This window comes from Xenopus laevis, chromosome 6L, assembly GCF_017654675.1.
Source record: "Xenopus laevis strain J_2021 chromosome 6L, Xenopus_laevis_v10.1, whole genome shotgun sequence".
Lineage (NCBI taxonomy): Eukaryota > Metazoa > Chordata > Amphibia > Anura > Pipidae > Xenopus > Xenopus laevis.
In genome coordinates, this window is record NC_054381.1 from 96,402,654 (window position 1) to 96,427,045 (window position 24,392).

Genomic DNA, 24,392 nt, shown 5'->3' on the forward strand with positions numbered 1-24,392 from the left:
TTTTTTTAGCTGTAATATTGGTTTGGAGGCTTTCATCTCAGTGCTTTGTGCCTGATCTTGAGTTTTTAGAAGGAGCCAGTACTTCAGAATGGAACTGCATTGAGACAGCTATTGTTTCTCCCTTTCCCATTGTATTATACCACGACATGGGTAGTGTTTGCAATGCTAGCCCTACCTAGCGGTAGACATGAGAATAGCACTCAGACAGGAAAAAAGCAGAGGTTTTCCAGCTTTGGTGCTATTCTCATATCTACCACTAGGTAGGGAGCAATTTTAGCAATGCAAACAAATCCTTCAGCTGAGATAGCTGCTATCTGGTTAGCTGCCCATTGTTCTGTTGATAGGCTGATGATGGGATGCTGGGATGGGAAATGAGGGGGTGATATCACTCCAACTTGCAGTGTAGCAGTAGTGACTGAAGTTTATCAGAGCACAAGTCACATGACCTGAGGGCTCCTGGGAAACTGACAATATGTCTAGCCCTATGCTAAATTTCAAAATTAAATATTAAAAAATAAGTTTTACTCTTTTAAAAAAATGGATTTCAGTGCAGAATTCTGCTGGAGCAGCACTAACTAGTGCGTTTTAAAACAAACATGTTTTCCTGCGACAGTATCCCTTTAAAAGATGGCAGCACTTAGTAAGAACGCTCTCTTAACTGTTTCCATTGTTTCAATGATGAGCACCAGTCCTGGGGACAAAGGTAAGTGATTAATACGCAAGGGGGTGCCTTAAATATTGGTATACCCCAATATTTTGCTTGTCTTGCTTTGAAAGTTATATAGAGAAGGCATGAACTGAAAGATAACCATTTTAGTAACAATACTGATTTACCCTGAGGCTCGGCCTCCTTTCTGGTTTCTAGGGTTAGTGACCCTGGCAACTAGAAATTTGCAAGTCGGTAAGTACCATAATGCAAAATCAATAATCTAAAAAACCGCAACAAGCTAAGAGTGACTGTTTTGTTCATTCTGTAAAGAGTCAATACAAGCTATAGGACTACAAGTACTTAACATCACGCAAAAACTTACTATTTAACTAAGCTTCTTATGCATGATTGTCCTTACAGATTTGTATAATATTTTTCTTTTCATATTGCCATTTAATTGGTATAGGTGTACACATGCAAAATAATTGCTACATTAAAGTGTGATCCAATTACTACTAGGCCATGCATGAGGACTGTTTCATAATTCTGCGTTTCTGTCCGCCCATTGGCTGCACAATAATTCAACCACAGAGTAATTGCAGCTTTGAAAGCTTTATTTATTTATGTGAAAGAATAGCAATACAGATATTTAACCCTAAAACTTTGATTGTTTGCATTACAGATGTTTTCTTTAAGCTCATTCACACAACTGGGAACCCACTTGTGCCTTACAGTCTGTTGAGGGAGATGGACTTGGTCTTTCCTGGTTTTGTTTGCCTTTTTACAGTATTTTTGCCATCAATCTTTGAAACAAAGGAATAGTTGCTTCTGTGTGTGTGTGTGGGAGGGAAACTGTGCATAGTGCGGGACAATGCAGTAAGATAGCAGTATATGAGGAAATATTAGAGCTTCCTCACTTCTAAAATAATGTGCTGATTTTTAAACCCGCAGTCATATTTTACTGAGTTTACAGCTGTAAAACTTTACTGGTGGCTTTAGATTTAATTTATTCTCTGTGCTGGAACCTTTTGTTCCTGCGTACAATGTGCATTGAGGAACAAGGTTGAATGCTGAAAGCTATCGCCTCATAGATATCCCCCTCAAGCAGCCAAACACATTATGACAAATCGACACTGGTATTTTGTTTTGTTATTAATTGTTAACACAAAGCAGGCATAACTCCTACCTTAAAATGCACCTACTGCCAGGGGTGAACATCTACCAAGGAGGGGTAGATGCTCCCATCACCAGGCACTGTGCTTACTGAAGATGGCCAAGCAGTTTTAAGTTACTCAGTTGGAAGCAGCCTACTCAATGTATGACTTAAAACCATCTAAATATACTAAACTCTTGAAATGCTGAATGTGACGTGCACAGCATGTACTTATATGCAGTCTCAATGTAGCACTTGATGACTCTTTAGTGATTGGTAATATATGAAATTTATTTTTATGATTTCACCATGGAGAAATGAACCAGAAAAAAATGTACAAATACGGAGATCTCTTGGTTAAAACCATTTTATATGAAATATACCCAACTTACCTTGCTCTCACACGTATACTTCACCCTGATGTACCTCTGGAAATACCATTAGCTTCCACCCACTTGAACTGCTTAAACCAAAATAGTCCTTACACCAAATAAGTCGTATTCTGGTTTCATGAACCCAACCTATTGTTTGAGCTCTACTAACCTTTCATGCTGCAAGGAATACATATGTTTATCTCAGATGGTATTTCTCAGGAAATTACAAGCAAACATATTTTAATTTTGGGAATGGATAGGATTGCCACCTTTGCCCGCTGGGAACTGTGGGTGGGGGGAGGGACAATGACATCATAGGGGCGGGGTAGTGACATTGTGGGCGGGGGGGTGGTGATGCTGCATGGATTGGCTGATCGGCTCGTCAGTCTTAGGGAATCCTGCTCGGTTTTCCAAATAAGGAAAACCTGGCAGGCAGTTTTGACCCAGACAGCCCTCCAGAAAACCGGGTTTTCTGGGTCAAAACCAGTCAGATGGCAACTCTAGCACTGGATGAGGTGTGTCCTTATAACCTGTTATTGTGCCACTAAATACACTTATACGTGCATATAATAAATGCTTGTTTACCATCAAAAAGTGTCTTTACAGAACTGCCTGTCCTTTATATTTTGTTTTTAAACACTTAGGACAATGTTAGGATAGCTTTTTGCACACAGAGGTTATTTTGAATGAAGCCCTGGCATTGTTCTGCACATTGCACCTTCCAAGAAGCTGTGACATGTGATTTTCCAATCAGTGGCTCACCAGCTTGTGGTTATGGGAGATTCTGCAATGTGTGGTTTATGAATGGTTATATAGAGTTTTAGGTCAGATAATTGTCAAACATTTGCACAGAACATTTTCACAAGGCTTTATTTAGTTTTCATATCATTCACATCAGTTCTTGCCCCAGTGAAGCTTACAAACTTATATCTATATCACTTTCACACACACACACACTAGGGTCAATTTTATATGGACATATTTAAGCTGCCTGTAGCTCCTTTTAGACCGATGTAACAACCAGCATCCCTTACCATTATGGCTACCACCTATCACTTTTTTTACTCGGGTACAGGTATAGGATCAAAATGATTTCATTTTTCTCTGTAATAATGAAACCGTACCATGCACTTGATCCCAACACAGCTATAATTAACCCAATTGATGGTAAAATCATACTGGGTTGTTTTTTTAATGTTTTAAAGTTATTTTTTTAGTAGACTTAAGGTATGGAGATTCAAGATATGGAAAGATTCCTTATCTGGGAAAACTCCAGAGCCCCAAGCATTCTGTATAACAAGTCCCATACATGTACAATAAAAATCATACTGTACTCTGTTTACTGTGGATTATTTGTGCGATGCTTTTGATGATGTTTGGGGGTTACTATTGCAGATTCTGTATATAAACAAGTGACGTGTATTATTGTGACGTGAAGTTGTGCTTTATATATCCCTAGAGTAAAATAGTACAGGTATGGGATCTATTATGAAGAATGCTTGGGGCCTGGGGTTTTGCAAATACGGGGTTCTTTTTTACTTTGGAGTACCACTAAAAAAAAGAAACGTTAAAAAGCTCACGGTAAAAATAAAGAAATAAAAAAAAGCCCAGGGTAGTTTTACCACCCATATGTATTCCAGCTCAGTGATCATCATGTAAAAAGTAGCTATTGTAACTACTGTTACTAAGAAAAAGCAAATTCCTAAAACATTAAGAATTGATTATAAAAGTATTGTGGAGCATTCAGAATAATGGGTTTCCTGATAATATCCATATTCCATATTTTTAGTAGGAACCTTTTTTTTCTTTTATTAATATAGCTCTTTCCAAATCTATCTTAGTGCCTTATATGATATTTCTTTATCATAAAACATTCAGCATCTCTGGTAATAAATATTTTGTCGGCAGTTGAGTCATTACGATCTTCTAGAGAAGGAAGGTAAAAAATAATATATAATCTTTGTTTAGTAATTCTGAATAGTAAGTAATTTCCCCTCTCTAGGCTAAAATAACAATTCAGTATAGAGATGAAATGCAGAGGTTGCTCAAGAAATAATCAGCTTCTCACCCAGCTGAAAACCCTTTAAACAGGGACGTGGCAGGACTTAGCACTAGAGTGACAATATGATAGGATTCTGATCTGCTTTGTGCAAAAAAAAAAAAAATTCACATGCACCTAAAACACAAACAGTTTTCTGCATGTAGCATAATGCTTGCATAGGAGAACATATGACTTTCATGCTATGCTATATGTTCTATATAGTTTTATTATGAAAATGACTGTGACTGCATCACATATTCAGCTTGCCTTTCTTTTACTCTCCTTTAATATTCTATGGCCACATAAAAAAAATTAGCCTGTTTCTATTAACTCTCTTATTTTAAATATATTGTGGCATTTGTATCTCTTTAAATATATCCTTATTAGTGATAGGGAAATCTGACCCGTTTGCTTAACCAAAAATTCACGAAACCGCGAAAATCTGTAGTTTATGGGTGACAACATTTTTTTGACGTGCCACAGATGTCTGACGCATAACAATTTTTTTCAACCAGGAGAGTCTATGGGAGTAGTTTTTGCGGCAAAACTTGGCAAAATATATTGCTCATCACTAAACCTTATTGTGTTAGTGTCACTCAGGCTGAAGTGATGTGAAATGCCTGCAAATGGCACATGTGCATGCCAATATTATGTTATTTTAATCTATTAAACTAGTATCAGATTCCTTATCCAGAAACCCATTATTCAAAAAGGCCATCTCCCATAGAGTCCATTATAAACAAATAAGAAGTGTGGAAGCAAATAACAGAACTCTGTTAATGTCTGTTAATTGGCTCATGTGACCTAACATGTATGGTTTGTGTGCACCATAAATCGTAGGATCACTGGGGGTGGCCCTTATTTTTTAAAATGGCAATTTTCTATTTCTGATCACCCAATGGCACATACTACTAAAAGTATAATATTATGAAAATTGTTTATTTACATGAAGCAGGGTTTTACATATGAGCTGTTTTATGCAATATATTTTTATAGAGACCTACATTGTTTGGGGGAGTATAGTTTTCCTTTAATAGGCCACCACAATCCAAAGAATTAGAGAATAATGTGCTAAATCAGTAGCCACCCACAGGCCCTCACTGTTATCCGCTCTCATCAGGACTGGAAAAGATTTCTTCTCTCTAGGTGTTCGTCACTTCTTACATTGTGTATAAAAGCACGCTTTTACATTTCCCTTTGTATTTGTTTAATGGAAAAACGAAGGGGCCTATTTATTATGCTATGTAAAACGAACCATACGCCATAATAAATATGCCCCTAAGAGAGGAATAAACCATTATATTTTCATTGTAGGACTTCACTCTGGTTTGGTTAAGGGTTTCTGAAGCTTCCGTCCTTTCCCTTTTCAAGTTTCATCCTGCTATCTTTTCAGAGTACCCTTATCAATCTAAAACTGGTGGATAGTAGTGATGTGTGGGTCGAGAATATCTCGACACGCACTGGACCCTATCCCGCCCCCTCCCAAACTGCACCCGGCTCGTGCCCATGGCTGCATTCTATATTTATAGACTCACACCAGACCCGCCCCAGCACCGGAATTTAAAACCTGCGGGTCCCGTGGATATCGGGCTGGCCCGCACATCACTAGTGGATACGTTCAGGTATATCTGTTTGTATGGCCTGACAGCAGAGTGGGGGGACGTACAGTGTTTTGACTAGACACACTAATAGCTAATAGGTCCCGAACTAATTTTTGACATTTTCAGATAAATCCAGTTGCTAATTGATCTATTCAACCAATGGTTTTTATATCAAGACCTAAACCATTCCAAGAAGTTTCTTGTTGAATTTAGGGTGATTTGTACCCGAAGTGCATACAATTTTGCCATAGCCACACCCATAGGCTACCCTGCATTTGTATAGGTACTGCTCAAATCACATTGTTTAGTTTGATTTTTTAACCTAGTACATGTATGGGATCTGTTATTCTGAAATCCATTATCCAGAAAACTCTGAATTAGGGGAAGGCAGTCTCCCATAGACTCCATTTCAATCAAATAATTCTGATTTTTAAAATTTTAAAAATAATAAAACAGTACCTTTTACTTAATCCCAACGAATATATTTGATCCTTATTAGAGTCACAACAAACGTATTGGGTTTATTTAATGTTTAAAATAATTTTGAGTTGACAATGTACAGAATTACGGAAAGATTCCCCAAACATTCTGGATAATTTGTTCCATACCTGTACATTTTATTGATGCAAATAACAGTACTTATAGTACTGTAAAAATGCTAAAATCCCTAAAGCATTTTTAACACAGGTATCAATAACTTGGGTGTTCTTTAGCTCATTTTACATTACACAAAAGAATAAAAGCCTGCTGTTTTTATTGTATCTTCTAAATTTGTATACATAGACTCAGTATGTCTATTTCTGTATACCACTAGTGATTAATTGTTCTCATTCTGTCCCACTGAGAATAAGCAGATCTCATTTTGCAGAAAGCTTGGGTCGGCTGCATAAAAATCTAACATTATGTGATTTACTGTAAGAAAACCTTACAATTAACAGTACGCAATCCTCTTGAATGAAGGTTTTTTAGTTTAGAGTGCTTGTAACGCAGCTGTCTAGCCATTGAACTTAACAGGCACACAGTGCGCAAAAGCAAGGTTCAAAAGGGACTAATAATTAGATCCAGAATTGTGTTTGTAGATTCTTTGGTTACAAAAGGAAAATGTAGTTGTATGTGAGAGATGTGCTTATATACACTGCTGTATTCCAGATCAAGGCAAGCTACAGAGGAGAGTGAGAGAGTGTACGTATATATATATATGGTTTTTTTTTTTAGTGTCTATTTTGGTAATACATATAAATAATGCTTTATTTTCCTATAACAGTAATTCATCTTTAAATATGTATCTTATTATAATGTATAATACCTAGCAGAGAAAGCGAAAGTGTGGTTGATCAATCACCATGTTCTCCGTTAAATTTTACGAACAATTTTATTTACACCCCTTTTATGAAATGAATAAAATAAAATCTGTTATTAGAGTAGAAAGCTCTCTGCTGGCAAAAAATGTAATATTCCTACTAATGCCCAAAAGATTTTACTCCTAAAATTGTTACTGCTGGAAGATTTTACAAGCACAGAAACAAAATATAATTAGATTTCATAATACAAATTCAATATCAGGCACGTGAGCCAGGAATATCCACCAACCATGCCAAAATACTGGCATGCTACTGGACTACGGTTCCCATCAACCCCTGGCCAGCCTGTAGTTGCTTTAGTTTGGAAACATCCACTGAACTGGACAACAAAGTAAGAGATATTCTCGACTCGCACATCACTACTATCCACCAGCTTTAGATCGATAAGGGTACTCTGAAAGGATAGCAAGATGAAACTTGAAAAGGGAAAGGACGGCAGCTTCAGAAACCCTTAACCAAACTTGCGTGAAGTCCTACAATGAGAATATAATGGTTTATTCCTCTCTTAGGGGCATATTTATTAGGGCGTATGGTTAAAATGTAAAGTTTGTCTTATACTTTGTCACCACCCCACTGATGCAGTTGTCACCCTGACAATAGTACATTTCAATAGCTAATACGGTTGTCACTCTAAAATGCATGACAGTTATAAATTGTCACTGTCAGGCCAATTCACAACAAAGTAAGCTTCTGTGAATGATCAATAAATATATTGTAAACATATTTGAGTATGTAATGGGGGCTTTGTGATTGTTGAAATTCTGAATGGAAGCATTTTGTATATGCACGACACACATTTGTTTACTCTTTTTTTTGGCCACACCTTTTAATAAATCACAAGCCGTGCTTGTACCAAAAGGTTTAAAATGGTAGGAACCCACCAGTCTCCCTAATAATTCTAATTGTTCATTTGCAAATGTACTGTAGGCTATAGATCCTGAGCAAGAGAGTATGTGGCAGCTTGCTGTGGCTTTCTCCCACGCAGCCTTTGACGCCCCCTCATCTTCAGTTTAGGCAGGCAGTGTGCAACTGGGCATGAATTTCAAATGCAAAATGAAGAAGCATATGCTTGGTGTTCCTGTTGCACACTGTAGGTGTATCGGGAAGGAGCTGTTTATCCTCTATAGTATGCACTTTGTTATTTTCCTCTTCGCACACATTTTAATACAGGAAGCAACTTTTTAATATACTGCCAGCAATGATTTTATTAACTTGCCAGGTTACATTAGTTATTTTTTTTTTGTATCTCTTTATCTTCTATTTTTTTTTTTTATAAAATCTGACTTTTAAAAAATTTTGAATTTTTGGGAATTTATTAAACCCAGAGGATGGAAAAGTCAGAATCTGAAAATCCGGCATCTCAGACCTGTTGAGGTTGCATATAAGTCAATGGGAGAAGTCCCAATGATTTTTTGATGTGCGCTGGGTTTCGTGCAATACTCCAAATTCAGAATCAAACGTGAAAATCGGATTTTTTTACCGCAAAGCAAATTTACTAAAATGTAATAATAGATAAGTGTAAAAAACCTGAGCGGATTTGATCAGATCTTTTAGCAGAAAATTCGGACTTTGATAAATAACCCCCTTAGAGTTTACTAAAAAAATGCATCTAATATTTTTGTTAAAGCAATCTCGACTAAACTCCCATTTTATCTTATTTATCAATAAAATAACTCGAAAAAGTCAGGTTGTGAAAACTTGATAAAATCGAGTGAAAACCCAAATTTTTCTGACTTTACTTCCAAATCGCTCAATTTTTCTGTGTTATTGCCCTAAAAACCTTATTATCGGGCTAAACCCAGCACAGACCATGATATTTTATATTTGGATAGGGAGATCTGCTGTTGACTTATACATGACCTTGAAAAAGAAAAATCCAAGATTTCTGTAGTTCACTCCCTTTGCCGGATTTATTCTACACAAATTTCATTTATACATGACCTTGACAGGTTTGAGATGGCAGGTTTACAATTCTGGCTTTTTGTAGCATCTGGGTATAATAAATCCACATTTTTTTTTGTCCACAAATAAAATTCACAACAGGGAAAAAAACAGCACATTTATAAAGCTATGTACAGTATTTCTGCTTAGGCTGTCCATTATGATGCCTAAATTCATTCACTGAAAAAAAATTTCACTGAAAAGATTGTCACTGTATTAATAGATTTTTTTTTAATTTCCTTAATTTACGCCACCATTTACACCACCACAGGCATGTCAAGAAGCAGCCATGGTATTTGCGATTTTGAACATTTTCAAATCACTGCTCTCACGGTATTCTATTTACTGCAGTTGATCATGCTAGGTTTTTATGATTATTTTATGGTCATTTTTATTTAACATTTGAGAAAGGGCAAGGTATAATTAACCTATCGCTCACTTGCATGCTTATTATGATTTTTTTTATCCCAGTATAGTATAGATTACAGTTGTTGATGCTGCTATCTAAAGACATTAAAACATCTACATGATTATGTCTATATACAAAAGTAAATTGGCCTGACAGTGACAACATATAACAGTCATGCATTTTAGAGTGACAACTGTATTAGCTATTGAAATGTACTATTGTCTGGGTTACAACTGCATCAGTGGGGTGGTTACAAAGTATAAGACAATAAACAATGTAAATTTTAACACTTAGTTTAACAATTTAGGAACCCACAAAATTTTGTAACGCCCAAAATTGCTTACTATAAGATTAAACGCTATAATAGCCCCCTCCCAACCTCAATTAGTTTCTCCTCACCATATTGCTGCGTGAGAATTAGACATACTTTTATTATACACAATGTCAATGAATGGTCTTATCACTTTCCCCCCCAGAAAATGCAGAGATCTTTGCTGTGGCTGGTAGTTATGTGTGCCATAAGCACCACCATGGCAAGTAATTTGCCATTTCCATGAAAATTAACCTCGGTTATAGGCAGTCCTTACTCCTTGCTGCTCAAAAAGTAGTAGTTCAGGTATGGGACCTGTTATCCAGAATGCTCGGGACCTGGGGTTGTCTGGATAACAAATCTTTCTGTAATTTGGATCTACATACTTTAAGGGACAGATTTATCAAGGGTCAAATTGAAAATTCAAATTTTTAAGTTTTTTTTATGGTCTAAATTGTCAGATTGGACTAGGGAATTATTAAAATTCGATTTGACTTTTTCAAAAAATTCAAATTCGATTTTTGAGATTTATCATACTCTGGCCCGAATTTGACTATTCACCACCTAAAAAATATCTGTTTAAGTCAATGGGAGACATCCTGGGATCAATTTGGAGTTGTTTGCAGCCTTCCTGACATTTCGAGTTTTAGGAATGCAAATCTAATTTGATTCAAGATTTCGGGTCAATTCGATTCACCCAACTTTGAAAAATTTAATTTTATTGATAAATTTCAGTTGGTCAAATTGGATTTTATGGGAGTTTAAAAAAACCTTTGATAAATGTCTACTAGAAAATCATGTAAACATTAAATAAACCCAATAGGCTGGTTCCGCTTCCAATAAGGATTCATTATATTGTAGTTGGGATCAAGTACAAGCTACTGTTTTATTATTACACCGAAAAGGGAAATCAATTTTAAAAATATGGATTATTTGATTATTATGGAGTCTATGGGAGACAGCCATTCCTTATTCAGAGCTTTCTGGATAACAGGTTTCCAGATAACAGATCCCATACCGGTAATAGAATACAATTAATCTTTTCTGAGTACTATTAGTAGAATTTAACCAAGTGAGAATTATAGGATTATTGTTACCTGCCCAATCAAATTGAGCATTTAGTTAATCTACCAAGTTTACCAGTGTATAAGGGTGTGATCTTCCATCATTGCCAGGTTTTAGAAATTGTTCCATATCATTATATATGGAATAATGTACCCCTATAAAATATAAGAATATTATAAAAGTCATGGAGGCGGTTCATAACCATATATATAAGGAATAAGGCCAAGTGCTTTTAGATAGGTCATAGAAGGTGACTTCTTATAGTCATGTGTCAGAAATTACATCACTAAGCACTGGTTGTAACTGATGACATCATTAAGCTCCATTTATAAGGAGATTTTTTAAGCATATTTATGGCTCTTATGTATATATATATATATATATATATATATATATATATTATATATATATATATATATATATATATATATATATATATATATATATATATATATATATATATATATATATATATATAAACATATATATGTACAGTGCTGCAAAATATGTTGGCGCTATATAAATACATGTTAATAATAATAATAATAATAATATCAAACATAAAGAGAAAATAATGTTTCCCAGCAGCCTTTGTAGGATGAGTCTTCATTCACATCCTCTAATAATAAAGTAACAATAGTAGGTAATAAAAGGCTACCAATTACATATTGTTAGTGTCATTGCTGTAATATGTTAACAATGTCTTTATTTTAAATATGGTCTTTATTTTAAACTGTAATATCGATTTCCTCCTCAATGAAACATAAAATCTATAAGACGTCCACATGTTCTGACAGACTCATTGAGATTTGTGATGTTTAAATAGGATTGGTTTTCTTGTGCATAATTGCTGTGTCCCCTTCTTTATGTGCTGGATATGTCTAGATGAAATACTTTCTCCTGTCTTCACCAGTTATTAGAGAGCAGAGCTGTGCTTTATATGTATGCATGGCTGAAGTATAAATTATGCATTTCCTGCTTGCAGCATGTAGATAGAGCACTACTGGGGTAATAATGAGATCTTTTGTTGGCCTTCTGACAGAAATACTGTAGCATGCTGCAGATCATGGAAATCTGCTTTTATGTATATTTGTTAATTTTCTGAAGCTGTTGGCGAGCTGCAATACAGCATTTAAAAGAGCCACATATATCTCAGCTGCGTAATACCACAATAGATCGTAGCAATAAATGAAATGTACTGCATGGTGGATATTCATAGGGGAAAGGCAACGTTGAAAATGTTTTTAAGACTAGAGCATAAACACCTTTTGCACACCACAAATAAACCTAATTATCAGTGCATTCATATTACTGGCTACATTACAACACTTGATTGCAACAAGTCTACCACCCTATCTAATTTATTTATTTTATATATGGAAGAAAAGTGCACATACTTTCAGGGGCTCACTCCTCTGCCAGGTGAAATAACGGTTATCTGGATAACAGATCTTTCTGTAATTTGGATCTCAATGCCTTGAGTAGGATCAAACTTCCTTTTTTAATCTACTTACCTTCAAGCATATAGCTAATAAAAACTGGAAATATAAAACATCTTTGTAACTGTCACCCTGATGTTGTCCCAGGTATATCCAAATGGTCTTTAGCTCAAATCTGTCTGTAATGTGCCTTCAGGCTGAGCTTCTACATCCATTAGTTTGGGCTACTTTACTGGCACCCCGGAGTTTGGGAACCAGTGCCTTAATGTTTTTTTAATGGACCAGATCTTATTTTGGGATAATAAAAATAAAAATTTTCAGTTTCATTGAATACATCTTTTAAAGAGCTATAGCAGCTCAAATTCTTATTTCATTAAAGGGATTCTCTCATGATTTTTATATGTAGTTTTTATTTCTAAATTACACTGTTTGCACTGCAAATAATTCACTTTCCAATATAACATTCCTGAACCAGCAAGTATATATTTTTTTAAGTTGTAATATTGGTGTGTAGGCAGTCATCTCAGGTCATTTTGACTGGTCATGTGCTTTCAGAAAGAGCCAGCACTTTAGGATGGAACTGCTTTCAGGCAGGCTGTTGTTTCTCCTACTAAATGTAACTGAATGTGTCACAGTGGGACCTGGATTTTACTATTGAGTGCTGTTCTTAGATCTACCAGGGAGCTGTTATCTTGTGTTAGGGAGCTGCTATCTGGTTACCTTCCTATTGTTCTGTTGTTAGGCTGCTGGGGGAAAGGGAGGTTGTGATATCACTCCAACTTGCAGTAAAAAGTGACTAAAGTGTATCAGAGCACAAGCCACATGACTAGGGGCAGCTGGGAAACTGACAATATGTCTAGCCCCATGTCAGATTTCAAAATTAAATATAAAAAAATCTTTTTGCTCTTTTGAGAAACGGATTTTTAGTGCAGAATTTCGCTGAAGCAGAATTATGCGTTTTGAAAAAAACATGTTTTCCCCATGACAGTATCCCATTAAGTAATGTTACAACTATGCCCTGGAAAACAAAGAAATTTGCCAATTTGAATTACAAATATCTAAATGTAATTAATTCCATTTGGCTCTGATGGGTGGAAGGCTGCAGGAATAAGCAGTGCTGGGAAGCATTACAGTCATTGAATAAAGAGATTTTTTTACCATATTGGGTGGTAAATTGGGAAGTTTAAATTTAAATTACCTGTTAATTACTTATTAATTACCTTGCTGAACAAGTTAGCCGAGTGCTTATTATCTGAATGAGTAGTGTCTCTGTGTGTATGAATCTTTGTTTAGTGCAGTGTAATTCCTTCGACATCAGGTTATTTACGCTCAGATTATCAGGAATAACCCTGTTCTATTATAGATGGCATACATATAAATGGCAGGTTTTGCAAGGGCACTAGTGCTTAATTATCTGATTGGTTATCAGAGCAATTAATTGGTGCCATCAGTAACTGCAGTTACGAGAAATAAATAACTAGAGCCCATACTGCATTGGTAAATACAGGCAGAATCAGTCTGTTCCTCCTGCAATGCATCCCCAGTGCTGGTCCAATTGGAAGTTTCTCATTCCCTGTGTATCTTGGGATCCATGCTTCTCGACAGCAATCTTGAACTGCTGCTTATTGGGGAGTGTGAGAATTAATGTTTGCAACTGCATATTTCAAAGACAAAAACACATTTTTCGGTTACAAGATGCTTTTTTTTTTGTTTTCAAAGCTTTTTTTGTGTGAATGGTCTTTGATACATGGGTTCGGTTGTTTTAACAACGTGTTTTTAATGTTGCTACAGCATATATTTAACTAACATTTTGTAAATGTAAGAGATGGTAGTTACATCTTGAATGAGATACTGAAAGTTTGTTATTTATGCAGTCTTATTGCTAAGTATTAAGAAGTTTTATATAAAAATATAAAAGTTATGCTGACAAATTTTGATTTCTACCAGTTTAAGGAGAAAGCTCTGGAGTCACAGCTGTCTGATTTGCTGGATGAAGCTTGACAGCCTGTCTTTGGAGCAGCTGAACAGTTGATCCAGGGAGACGTTTTAACCAAATAGCATGTTATATTTTTCTCCTTCTGTTTAACAATTCAGCCATTTGCTTTCCAGTTCCAGACCATCGCCAGTTTTAGCAAAAGAGTAATATACAGTATACAGATACTAAATAGGTCATGTTTTGGTGCACCACTACAAATTTGGCAACTGTCTGGTTATAACTACTAATTTGGTAGTCTCTATAGCAGGGATCCCCAACCTTTTGAACCCGTGAGCAACATTCAGAAGTAGAAGGAGTTGGGGAGCAACACTAGTGTGAAAAATGTTCTTGGGGTGCCAAATAAGTGCTGGGATTGGCCATTTGGTAGCCCCTATGTGGATTGTCAACCTACATTGAGGCTCTGTTTGGCAGTACACCTGGTTTTTACACAACCAAAACTTGCCAGAAAGCCAGGAATACAAAAATAAGCTCTTGCTTTAAGACCACTGGGAGCAACATCCAAGGGGTTGGAGAGCAACATGTTGCTCACGAGCTACTGGTTGGGGACCACTGCTCTATAGCATGGGCCCTGGGGAAATACACAAACATTAAAACAAATCCCTGTGGGCTGTGATTGGCTATTTGGTAGCCCCTATATGGATTGACAGCCTATATGAGGCTCTGTTTTTGCAGTACACCTGGATTTTATGCAACCAAAACTTGCCTCCAAGCCTGAAATTCAAAATGAAGCACCTGCTTTAAAGGCCCCTTAGAGCAGCATCCATGGAGTTGGTGAATAAATAACTTGTGAGCCACTGGTTGGGGATCATTTCTCTGTCGGTTTTGTAATTCCAGATTTACTGGCCATGTACACACACAATTGCACATGCATACACACAATTATCCACATATCCTGGATCTTAAAGGGGTGGTTCACCGTTAGGTTAACTTTTAGTATGTTACAGAATGGCCAACTCCAAGCAACTTTTCAATTGATTTTCATTATTTCTTTTTTATAGTTTTTGAATTATTTGCCTTCATCTTCAGATTCTTTCCAGCTTTCAAATGGGGGTCACTGACCCATCTAAAAACAAATGCTCTAAAAGGCTACAAATGTATTGTTAGTCCTACTTTATATTACTCATCTTTTTATTCATGCCCTCTCCTATTCATATTTCAGTCTCATGTTCAAATCAATGCATGGTTGCTAGGGTCATTTGGACCCTAGCAACCAGATTCTGAAATTGCAAACTAGAGAGTTGCTGAATAAAAAGCTGGTCCAAAACCACAGATAATAAAAAATGAAAACCATTTGCAAATTGTCTCAGAATATAACTCTCTTGGACCAGCTCCAGAACACCTAGGTCTTCAATCAGTTTGTTAGTTCAGTAACTGGCCGAATGGTTGATGTTGATGTATGAAATGGGTTTGTTGGTATTTTGTTGCCCACCAATCACCAGCAAAATATTATAATCTAAAACATACAAAAAGATAAATATTGAAATCCGGTGATTTTGGTAAGGTTGCTATGTTCAGGCTTTTCTCCAGCTCTTTTCCCTAGTTTGCTACTGTACAGTATCAAGTGCCTGCCATAATCTTCCTTATCAACAAACACATTAAGTGACTATCTGAGCCCTGCAATGAGATTAGCATGAGCATGACCACTTACAATATCTGTGGCACTAATCTGGGAGCATACAGGGTGACCTCCTAGGCTTTGCGCATTAGCATTCTTACAGCAACCTTTCCCAGGTGTGGATACACAATACAGCACTGTAAGACCATACTTTTTAAATCTCTTTTGTTTGTGCAAAAAAACATATGGCAGCTTGCCTCTTTTTAAAGGTTGATATTTTTCTCAGTAATGCCAGTTAACTATAAAACCACATATGCTTCTTATTTGCTCCATGTTAATTTCTGCCAGTTATTCAGATGTGTATACCATTGCACACTTGAGGAAAATGTCAGTGTCTGATGCTATCAGTCACACTGAGTATTGAAGTTAATTCTATACACAGTTGGTGGTCTTCCTACTCCTTAGGGCTCAGCTTTTCCATAGTGATCGTAGATGTTCAGCATACTGACTGGTTCTTGCACACATATATTAAGCCTATGGCGTATGCTGTTCTGTTGTCATGGCTTGTCAAGGCAGAGGTCATGTCTTAAAGATGACTATTTATTACGGACGATAAAGGCATCCAAATAATATGCAGCAGTTCCTCCAAGAAAAAAAAAAACTATATGATATGATGGACAAAGAATCTATGGAGAGATAAACAGAGGGAAAAAATGTACACTAACCCCTTGCTATACACACGTGACACAATTGTTCCATCACAGAGGGTTTTGTTCACAATACCAGTGTTCACATGGCCTACAGTCATTGGCCTATACTTTATTTTACTGTGTTGACCTCAAGGTTTTGCTTCTAATATGCCTGAAATATTTTTAATCATAGATTTATTTATTGGTCCAATTAGCATAGAGCTAGCTATACCTGTAGGTACTATTTGAAACTCACTTTCTACCATTTATAACTGCAGTTTTAAATACTTAATGACCCATTCATTGTTCTAGGTCTTGTATTTTACCTCTCAGCTGTACATTATGTATATGGCCCACACCCTATTGTTAAGTTGTAGCACTTTTTGTTGTTTATAGGGGCAATTCTTGTCTGCATTTAGTTTGTTAGTACACGAATGGGATCCGATATCCAGAGACCCCTTATACAGAAAGCTCAGAATTAAAGAAAGACCATCCCCCATAGACTCCATTTTATCCAAATAATCCAAATCTTTAAAAATGCTTTTCTTATTCTCTGTAATAATAACCAAACGTTGTACTTGATCCCAACTAAGATACGATTAATCCTTATTGGAAGCAAAATCAGCCTGTTGGTTTATATAATATTTACATGATTATATAGGAGACTTAAGGTATAAAGATACAAATTATGGAAAGATCCATTATCTGGAACCCCCACTGTCTTGAGCATTATGGATAACAGGTCCCATACCTGTAAGCAGCTGCAATAAATTCAGAAGATATTCTGATATATAATATATATATTCTAAGAAAAATGTAGTTACAACATTACATATATATATAATATAATTGATTCACAGTTGCTCACTCATGCCGACAACTGTGAAGTATTGTTTCTTCTGAATATTAGCTATGTTGAAATTATATCACAAAATTTAATACAACTCTGTCATCTGAATTATGGCATACTCTTGCATCATAGACTATTAAATTGATTATTCTTGCAGAGTTAGGTTTCAGTATCTGAACTGATAGAACTAGTGAATACTGATTCTATTCTGTGTAAGATGTAGATGCTCACTGCAGAGTACAAGATTTATAGTATAACATAAGAAGGGCCTTGTGTACTTTCCCTTGTTTTTTTAATTTGAGATTGAAGCCGTTCAGAAAGCTGCATACCAGGTGTGAGTGCTTGCAGGGGCACAGAGTTCGTACATCCAGTGAGTTTTGTTGAAATCAAAGATAGTATTTTGATTGTTTGATGGGGGAGTTTATACTCACACCATAGTTTAAGTGCAGCCCAAATTTTATGTGAAGGTGGCAGTAAACCCAGTCTCACAGGTAAAATATTTAGCACAACTGCAATGCAGGATGCACCGAATCCACTAATTTGGATTCGGCCGAACCCCCGAATATATGCAAATTATGATTTGGATCCGGTTCAGTCCTGCTGAAAAAGATTGAATCCTGGCTGAATCCCGAACTGAATCCTGGATTCGGTGCATCCCTATTATTAAGGTTCGAGTTGTGTTTTGCACTAAAATCTTGAGTTTTCAAGTTGATTTTTTGGTCAAAACTCACATATTCGGGTAAAAAAAAAAACGAGGTTGAGGTCACGTGGAGTCAATGGCAGAGGACCCTTGAACCATTTAAAGATGTTAATAGCCTCCGTGATTAATTTTATTTTTCGGGTTTCGCAACTTGAACTCACAGAATTGAGTTTTTTCCATTTGAGTTTTTTCTTAAATAAGATACTAATCGAGTTGTGAGTTCATTTGAGGTTAAAAAAAACTCGACATTCGCTCTTTGATAAATAACCCCCTTAATGTGTAAGCAGTCAGAACAGCTTCCTGTGCATTTAACACTCAAATATGGGGAAGCCTAGGAAGCAGATTCTACCTTTCATAACCTAATAAATTACGTACAAAGCTCTCATGGTCCAGATAAGAATGCCATCTGAGACATTAGCGGACATGTGCTGAACAGCACTGTCACGAGAGAGTTTAAGGTTTTTCTCCCTACAATGAAAAAAAAAACCTGAAAATATAAAATGAATAACAAACCTTTCAATGACTCTTTATGGAAACTAAAAAGTATCGTGGGCAATAGTGAAAAGAAGTGTTTCAGGCACCTGAGGACATTTTCCTGTTGTTCCCTAAGCTATAAGTTTTGTTTTGTTCAGCAGAGACGCCAGATGGTTTTCAGGGAGGTGTGATCCGTTTGTGATGCTTTATATTTCTGGATGCCTGTGTGATGTGACTCAATCCTGACTTGAATCCAGCAGTTCTCTCAGTCATTTTTCCCTAGCAACTCTAGTGGAGGTGCCTTCTCGCATTCAGTTGTAGAAGGGAAAAAGGGAAAAGTTAGAAGTTTCTGGCATGCAGCAGAATTTACTCATAAAGCTGCCAGTCAGTTGCCTGGAAGAAAATGCAGCTTTTTGAGTGTCTGAAGAAATCTTTGTAACTCTCTGGAGTTTTGATGTTGTCTTTTGCAGCGTATGATGATTATCTTTTACTTTTTAAGCTGTGGTACAGAATTGAAATTTAACTAGAGTCTTTGTCTTGAGTGTTTTTTTACTTTGTGGCAGCGTTTCTAATGTCATTTATTTTATTTGTTGTAGATAAAATAGAAGAAGCACAAAAAAAACTGAATTCTCCAGAAGAAACCCAAAAAGGTAATATTCATTTACTGCAACCCCTTCAATTTCATTTATCATTTAAAATTAAGCAACCATGTTAGCGTATATGGTATAATGCATCTGGAGTGTGGCAGCCTGATTGCTTCCACTCCTCTTCACTCTGGGGTTCTTTTTCTTGTTGTCCACGGCTGTGCATAAACTGAGTGTATCTGTGTTCCTTTATTTGGTAACAACATTAGTTATTACGAGAAAATAACCGTGGGATGTGAAAGTGAGATTTATCAATTAAAAATGTTGAATTCAAATAAGTCATCCACTTTGGATCAAAGTCTTCAACCTTTATTATTCTGTATTATTTAAAACTGAAAAAAAAACCTTCCTGCTGGTTTCACCTTTTTCTATTTAAGAAGCCAGCAAATATAAAATCCACATTCAGCAGGTAAATATTCATCAGTGTCAAGACTGAAATCGTTTCTGTGTATCCAGCAGAAATGGATCAGCCATGCAACATGTGCATAACCAGAATATTCTCTCTTCTGTGCAACTAGGCATTGCTGGCCAGATTACATAGTTTCAAATTGGATCCTGCATTTTGTTTGATATAGTAACTATGTTCCTGATTTCTAGATTGCGATGAGCCACTGGCTTAAAGGGCACCTGTTGGTTAAAAATGTTATCCCCCAACCAAAGGTGCGAGCTTTTCATTATTCACATGCGAGTGACCGGACATGGTATCTCGCACTGGGAGCTCCCTCCCAGTGCTGATAGCCTAGCACTTGCAGTGGAAAATTTTATTTATTTATTTATTTTTAAAAACTACAGTTATCCCCAAATGGAATGCTGGCTCTAATAGCCCGCACCTTTGGTTGGGGATAACATTTTTACACAACAGGTGCCCTTTAAATAACATAATAGTGTGCTCAATGTCCTATTTTTTATGTTCAGGTCATGTTTTCTATTGTGTTACCATTAACTCACTTCTGACATGTGACTCTGGACTCTGGAATTTCTGCTACCCAGCAACTTAGTGCTGTTAACAAAGTGAAATATACAGATAGTGCATACAGTTGTTTGCTATACTGTGTTTTAATTGTGCTTTATTTATTTTTTTTATTAAAGGAGTACTAAAGCTTAAAGGGATCCTGTCATCGGAAAACATGTTTTTTCCAAAACAGATCAGTTAATAGTGCTACTCCAGCAGAATTCTGCACTGAAATCCATTTCTCAAAAGAGCAAACAGATTTTTTTATATTCAATTTTGAAATCTGACATGGGGCTAGACATTTTGTCAATTTCCCAGCTGCCCCTGGTCATGTGACATGTGCCTGCACTTAGGAGAGAAATGCTTTCTGGCAGGCTGCTGTTTTTCCTTCTCAATGTAACTGAATGTGTCTCAGTGGGACATGGGTTTTTACTATTGAGTGTTGTTCTTAGATCTACCAGGCAGCTGTTATCTTGTGTTAGGGAGCTGCTATCTGGTTACCTTCCCATTGTTCTTTTGTTTGGCTGCTGGGGGGGGGATTTCATTGCAGAATTCTGCTGGAGCAGCACTATTAACTGATTCATTTTGAAAAAAAAAATTTTTCCCCATGACAGTATCCCTTTAACTAAAGAAGTAGGGCAGAAATGTCACACATTTTGTTTTGGACTTCTATATCAGGCCAAGGCAACCACATGCATTTAGCAGGGAAGATCTGTGCCTCCAAAGTAGCTCCCTATCTTTTTTTCTGCACATACTCTTTACTGCTGTCAGCTACTAAGTTTAGGGGCCAATGCATAAGATGCCCATTTACTAAGGGTCGAGTGGATTTTCGAATTCAAAAACTTCGAATTTCAAAGTAATTTTTGTGTACTTTGACCATCGAATAGGCCAAAATTCGATTTGAATTGAAAAAACTTCACAAATTCGACCATTTGAAAATCTAAGTACTGTCTCTTTAAAAAACTTTGACTTCGCCACTTCTCCACATTAAACCTGCCGAATTGCTGTTTAGCCTATGGGGGACCTCCTAGAACTTCTCTCAGTCTTTGGCTAAGTTTTTAGAAGTTGAAGTTTTTGGTTTTTTTTTGTACAATCCTTCGAATTGTTCGATTCGAAGGATTAAATCGTTCGATCAAACGATTTTCACTTCGCTCAAAAACGGTCGTTTTCGATCGAAAAAATACTTCAACTATTGAAGTATCAAGTTCGATGGTCGAATTTCGAAGTTTTTCGACCCTTAGTAAATGTCCCCCCCTGAATGTATATAAATGTCACAATATAAGGCTAAGGCTGGTTAGTAAATTAAAGTAAACAAGTAAATTATTGGTACATGGCAGCTTAGAAACCAGCACAATTAGTATCAGAATTTAGTAATTGTACTTTAACATCAATTTATGAACCTCATTTTCTACTTCATGTTTTGAAACTACCCCTAAACTTAGCTTCTCAACAGCTGCTTAAAGCACACTGAGCATGTTTGGGTCACAGACACTCCTAACAAATTCGAAAATGGGAAACAACTATGAAAGGTCTGGATCGTTACTACTGCAAGAATTCTGAACTTTAGGCTGATTCAATAAGTTCAATATACAAAATATGACAGGTCATAATTAAAAAAAAAAAGTGCTTATAGGACAAGCTTGTAAAAGTAGTATCTCAAAAGAAATGCCTATTTTCACTCAATTCCAAAGCGCTGATAAATCTTTTCAAGAAGGTAAAGTTTTCCTGTAACACTGTCATCCACTATAATTTTCAACAGTCAATTTCCTATAATTCTTCAATCTGTCGGTTAGACCAAGACCTATCTTAAAGCAACAGTTCAGTGTAAAAAAAAAACTGCTCATTAAACTGCCGAGAGAGACTCTTTATACTCCCATTGTGTCATGTGATCCAGACAGACAGGGTAATGTTAGCCTGTGCACCTCTAAATGATGCCATCTTAGTTCTGTCATTGAAAGAAACAATATGGTGGATGCCGGTTTGTCTACCATTGTTTGGCCTTGAGACCAATGATCAGATAACATTTGCTGGTAATGTAGGCGCAGATAAGGTCCTCAATCTGACAATCAAAGCCGCCTGATCAACATCGACCAGATATCAGTCAGGTAGGCCCATTGAATGACAATTGAATATTACAGACTGCCCTTGCCTATTGCTGTAATTTTGTAAAAGAAGCCAATTACAAGTAGCGTAGTACCCATCAGTGCTAAGATGCTTTCTGCATTATTGCCATATAGAAAAATCATACTGACAAATGAACACCTTTGTAAGTTTTATTAAGGGGGTTATTTATCTAAGGTCAACTTTTAGAGTTTTTTTTTTATACCTTGAATGAACTCAGAACTCGAATGGTTTCTTATTTAAGAAAAAACTGATTCAGCGAGTTTGAGTTGCGAAACCCGAAAACTCAAATTTATCTTGTTTTTGGCAGAAAAAAAATCAACTTGTTCAAGTTTTCGTCAAGACCCTCCAAATATAACATGACCTCGATGGTGTATATTTTTTCGGATTAGAGCTATTTCCAGGGTTGGGGTATCATAAATGTCAAAAATAATGGGCCAATAAGCTGACGACTTCAACAAATTTGCCCCTTATTGTTTTACCTAAATTTAAAGTAAATTACTTACACTAATTTCCTTTTTTTAAAGGAATTGGATTATTACTTCCTAAATAACAAAGACCCATGTTTGCATGCAGAAAGCAGTATTTCTCAGAGGTTTGCTGCAGTTTTCCTTTTGGCATTAAATTCTTATGAACAGATTAATTAACCGGTGTTGGACATCTATCCAGTTCTGACACTCCAAGGCTACTCAAATATGTATCCTCTTGCCAAAAAGAAATAAAATCTTTGGAATCAATGCCATCTGCTGTTGCTGTTCATAGAGCTGTTCGTTTCTCTTCTAGTGATAGTTTTAATTATATTTATGAATCAATATTTGCATGACGTTAACATATATTAAATCAATAAAAGTAAATGAAATATTCTCCTTCCTTATAGAAAATAGATTTCAGAAATGTCTGCATGAAGGACTTCTGTTCATTATCTGATGCCCAATGGCAGATATATTGTTTTCTAGAATCAATGCAGCATTTTGGGGCTAATTAACTCTCCTGTGTTAGTAACTTTTATAGTAATTTCCTCATGTTATGTAATGAAATAGTAACATTCAAATTATTTTTTATAAAGGACACAGACATAATTGATTTGTGTGAGGGAACTATACATATTTATTTCTATCTTAACCTTTTGTCTAATTATAATGGCATTATATGATTACCTTGTTTTGTGCAGTAAACTACATTGAAGTGGGGTTCTTAGTGAGTTAGTGCAGGGTTCTGTGTTGAGTCCACTTTTATTTATATTGGTGTTTAATGACTTGTTATCGGTGTTCTATGCAATGTAGCAGTGTTTGCAGATGACATAAAACTCTATTAGTTCCATTCAGCACGTGACATGCTTGCAACAGGATCTAGATACACTGGCAATTCTAGATGGCTAAGTAGCAGATGTTTAGAAAATCCATGATGGGGAAAGAACTTGGTGTACATGTGGATAATAAGCAAGTAATGCCAGTCAGCAGATTCACAGAAGAGGGTCATTCTTCCCCTTTACAATGCACTGGTAAGTGCAAAAGTAGGGCTGGCAAAGTATTTTTGCAGTTAATAAGAGGGGCATAATGACTATATATATATATATATATATATATATATATATATATATATATATATATATATTGGCTTACCATATATATTACCATACAATTATCTGATGCTTTAGTCTCCCTTCCACCAGGCACAAGGTCATCCAATGAGATTACGGGGAAGGAGTTTTCATTTAATAATATGAAATGTGTGTTCTACATTGAGTGCTGTGAAGTTGACGAATTCACTTGTACTAAATTAGATCGTTTTAAAAATTGGTTTGGTAGCTTTTTAGCAAGGGACAAAAAAAATGGTTGCTATTAATGTTTATCACAAAGATGATCCAGGGACTGGTCCAATTGCCATTTGAAGGCAGAAAGCATTTTTCCCTCTCAGGCTTCTGGATCAACTATCCGTTAGACAGGTTTCATTTGGACAAAAATTTAAATTAAATTACTATGTTATTATATGTACATGCATTAATATATTTACAGACTGCCCTTGCCTATTGCTGTTAATTTTGTAAAAGAAGCCAATTTTGTGCATG

The 24,392-nt window shown here is 36.1% G+C and overlaps 1 protein-coding gene across 3 annotated transcripts in view; it reads left to right on the forward strand.

Moving 5' to 3' along the window:
- Positions 1 to 24,392, forward strand: part of hivep1.L (HIVEP zinc finger 1 L homeolog) — a 146,978-nt gene that overhangs the window by 82,089 nt on the left and 40,497 nt on the right. For all 3 annotated transcript variants that reach the window (XM_041566296.1, XM_018267795.2, XM_041566295.1), the window contains exon 3: positions 19,204 to 19,257. In XM_041566296.1, the coding sequence (XP_041422230.1) occupies positions 19,204 to 19,257 (54 nt within the window). The remainder of the gene's footprint in view (positions 1 to 19,203; positions 19,258 to 24,392) is intronic.